This window comes from Brachionichthys hirsutus, chromosome 5 (genome assembly GCF_040956055.1).
Source record: "Brachionichthys hirsutus isolate HB-005 chromosome 5, CSIRO-AGI_Bhir_v1, whole genome shotgun sequence".
NCBI classification, from domain to species: Eukaryota; Metazoa; Chordata; class Actinopteri; order Lophiiformes; family Brachionichthyidae; genus Brachionichthys; species Brachionichthys hirsutus.
Window position 1 is genome coordinate 14,375,981 of NC_090901.1, and position 2,500 is coordinate 14,378,480.

General features: G+C 43.6%; 1 protein-coding gene across 1 annotated transcript in view; it reads right to left on the minus strand.

The window, feature by feature from the left end:
- The window catches only part of LOC137893571 (cytosolic carboxypeptidase 4), a 32,326-nt gene that overhangs the window by 26,997 nt on the left and 2,829 nt on the right, over positions 1-2,500 (minus strand). The window contains exon 2 of the mRNA XM_068738981.1: positions 1,093-1,166. Coding sequence (XP_068595082.1) covers positions 1,093-1,166 — 74 coding nt within the window. The remainder of the gene's footprint in view (positions 1-1,092; positions 1,167-2,500) is intronic.

Sequence of the window (2,500 nt, forward strand, 5' to 3'; positions counted from 1 at the left end):
CTTCAAAAGGAAAATGCTTCAAAGGACACTTTGACTATTAACGATAGCGAGTGGTTGGTTAGTTGGACAAATTCATAACAAATGATATACGACACGATGCCACAGCAGCCTCGATGTCAGCCGTGCACGTGCTTTTACTCGTTAACTCCCTTTGGTATTTAAAGCCTGGGTGCATTTGAATCCGTTGAATTTAGTCGAGGGACGTCCCGATCAGGACTCGGATATATATGGATCGTTATTGTCATGACTTTTTATCAGATCTGGAGTTATGCTGTGGAACAGAGTGAGACCTCTCTGCTGCAGACAGAGATGGTAACGCGTGCAGCATGACATCACTTCCTGTGACTATTGGTTGAATGCTGGCTAAACACGTTAGCAGCTTGAAGCTAGTAATGCGAGTACGTCTGCTCCGTGTAAGTATTCTGAAGTGGAGGACAAAAACCTGGCGATGGAGCTGCTGTTCATTTTATTTTAAATATTCGTATTTAATATTTTCTGTTGCACTAGTCCAAGTCCAAAGTGAAAAAGTATTTTATTTATTACTTGAATGTTCAAGCTACGCCACAGAAGTGCTCTGTTTAAGAGGTAAATGTTGAAATAAGATGATTAAAATAAAAAAATAAGGGTCATCCTGGATTTAGCTTTAATTTAACAGATTTAGTTTGTTCGTTATTCCCAGATGTGAAATCCATCAATCTCCCACTCGATGCATCCGATACGTACTTCACTAGTGTGCAACAGTGTGTGTGGGGCGTCCTACTATGAGAATACCGCTAGCAGTTAAATACTATGACAGACGTCTGCTTCAACACAAGTCAGAAGAGCAGAGGGTGAAAACAGGAGCCGCTTGTTCACTACGCTTCGCCTTGTTTTGTTTAATCCTTCTGTTGCTCTGATAAGGTCAAAGGTCAATGGACACACGCACAAACACACACTTATTTGAATTTACCTACATTTATCTAAATTTTGTTTATAATTTGATGCAAATGTCGGTAACAATTATACAGAATTTATGCAAAGTATTAATATATATATTTAAAATAAAGACAAAAACCATCTGAACGCATTAGTAAATGATAGATGAGTGCTTACCTGCAGAGTGGAAATGAGGACTTCTAAGCCGCTGACAGCGCTTGGAGACGCAGCCATGCTGGATCGACGCCGCGCTGTCAGTCAGCCAGTCAGGCAGTCAAACAAATAAACAGGCAGAAAGAAGCCAAACAAACAAGTCAATGGATAGACAAGCAGCAAGTTGACTGTCAGACAGACAAATAGACCAAGAGCAGATGGAGCGCTGGGATGTCAGAGGTTGTAAATCAGGGAAACTGACAGAGGGAATCCACAGTGCATCCTCGCCTCTGTTCCTAAAAGGCCCCCCACCAAAATAAAAGGCGTCTGTGTCTCTCATTTCCTCGCTCACACTAACACGAGCAGCCCTGCCAGGAGAGAGAGCAGGAATACCCACATGAGCCGTGCGTGTGTGTGTGTGTGCGTGTGTGTGTGTGTCTCACTGACGTATTAATGTCAGTGATACCAACTCACTTACCACAGAATAGAAACCTCCCGTGTCCCGTACTTCCTGTTGTTCGTGTTGTACAACATCATACATGACCAGACTTACGATGAAAGCACACAGGTCGTTTTGTGTGAGTGTGTCACTCTGTCCCACTGGGATGAAGTACTCCAGAACATGAAGACTATAAAAAGGCTCTCGCCAGGCCGGCTGGGCAGCTGCAGGACTCAGGCCGGATTCAGTCGGCAACTTCAATCAAGAAAGGTTTTCAAACGGCGGATGGAAGGCAAAGCCATGAAACGTTCTTGCTTTGAGATACGAGCAGCTTCCAGATGGTGGCGCTAGATGGCCGAGCGCTCCGGGCGCTTCACGGGTTCAGTTCAGGTGTTGTCTCCTGCACGTCTCCCGTCTTGTGTTTCCATTATTGATGTGATTCTGGCTGTATCTGAGAGTATTGATTATAAGTGACGGGTCCAAAGAAAGCGAGTGGTGAGGATGGCAGCGAGAAGAAAACACGATGATGATGATGATGGAGATGAAGCATGAGATTATCCACAGACGTGACCGTGGTGTCCGTAAGTGATGGGACACGCCAGTACGAGCGGAGTACATCGACTTGTACAATCCTCACACAGAAGGATGCTATCAAGAACACAAAGCTTTCCAGAGGCAGAACTATGACGTCTAAGTTTATGAGTACCTGTAAGGTACAATTACCCCCCCCCCCCCCCCCCTTCCTCCCCCTCCTCCTCCTCCTCACAGCTCACCGATGTTAGCTTGAAGTTAATCTCATAATCTCATAATAAAACCACATTTATATTACAGTAATACTGTATATATTTATTATATCATTGTGTGTGTATCTATATAGCGATTAAAAACGTTGTTTTCATTGTTATCAGCGTTGATTTCAGTGTTTTTTGACGCCGGAACAGATTAAATTGTTTTCAGTCATTTATATGGGAAACATTGATTTGACACACGAGT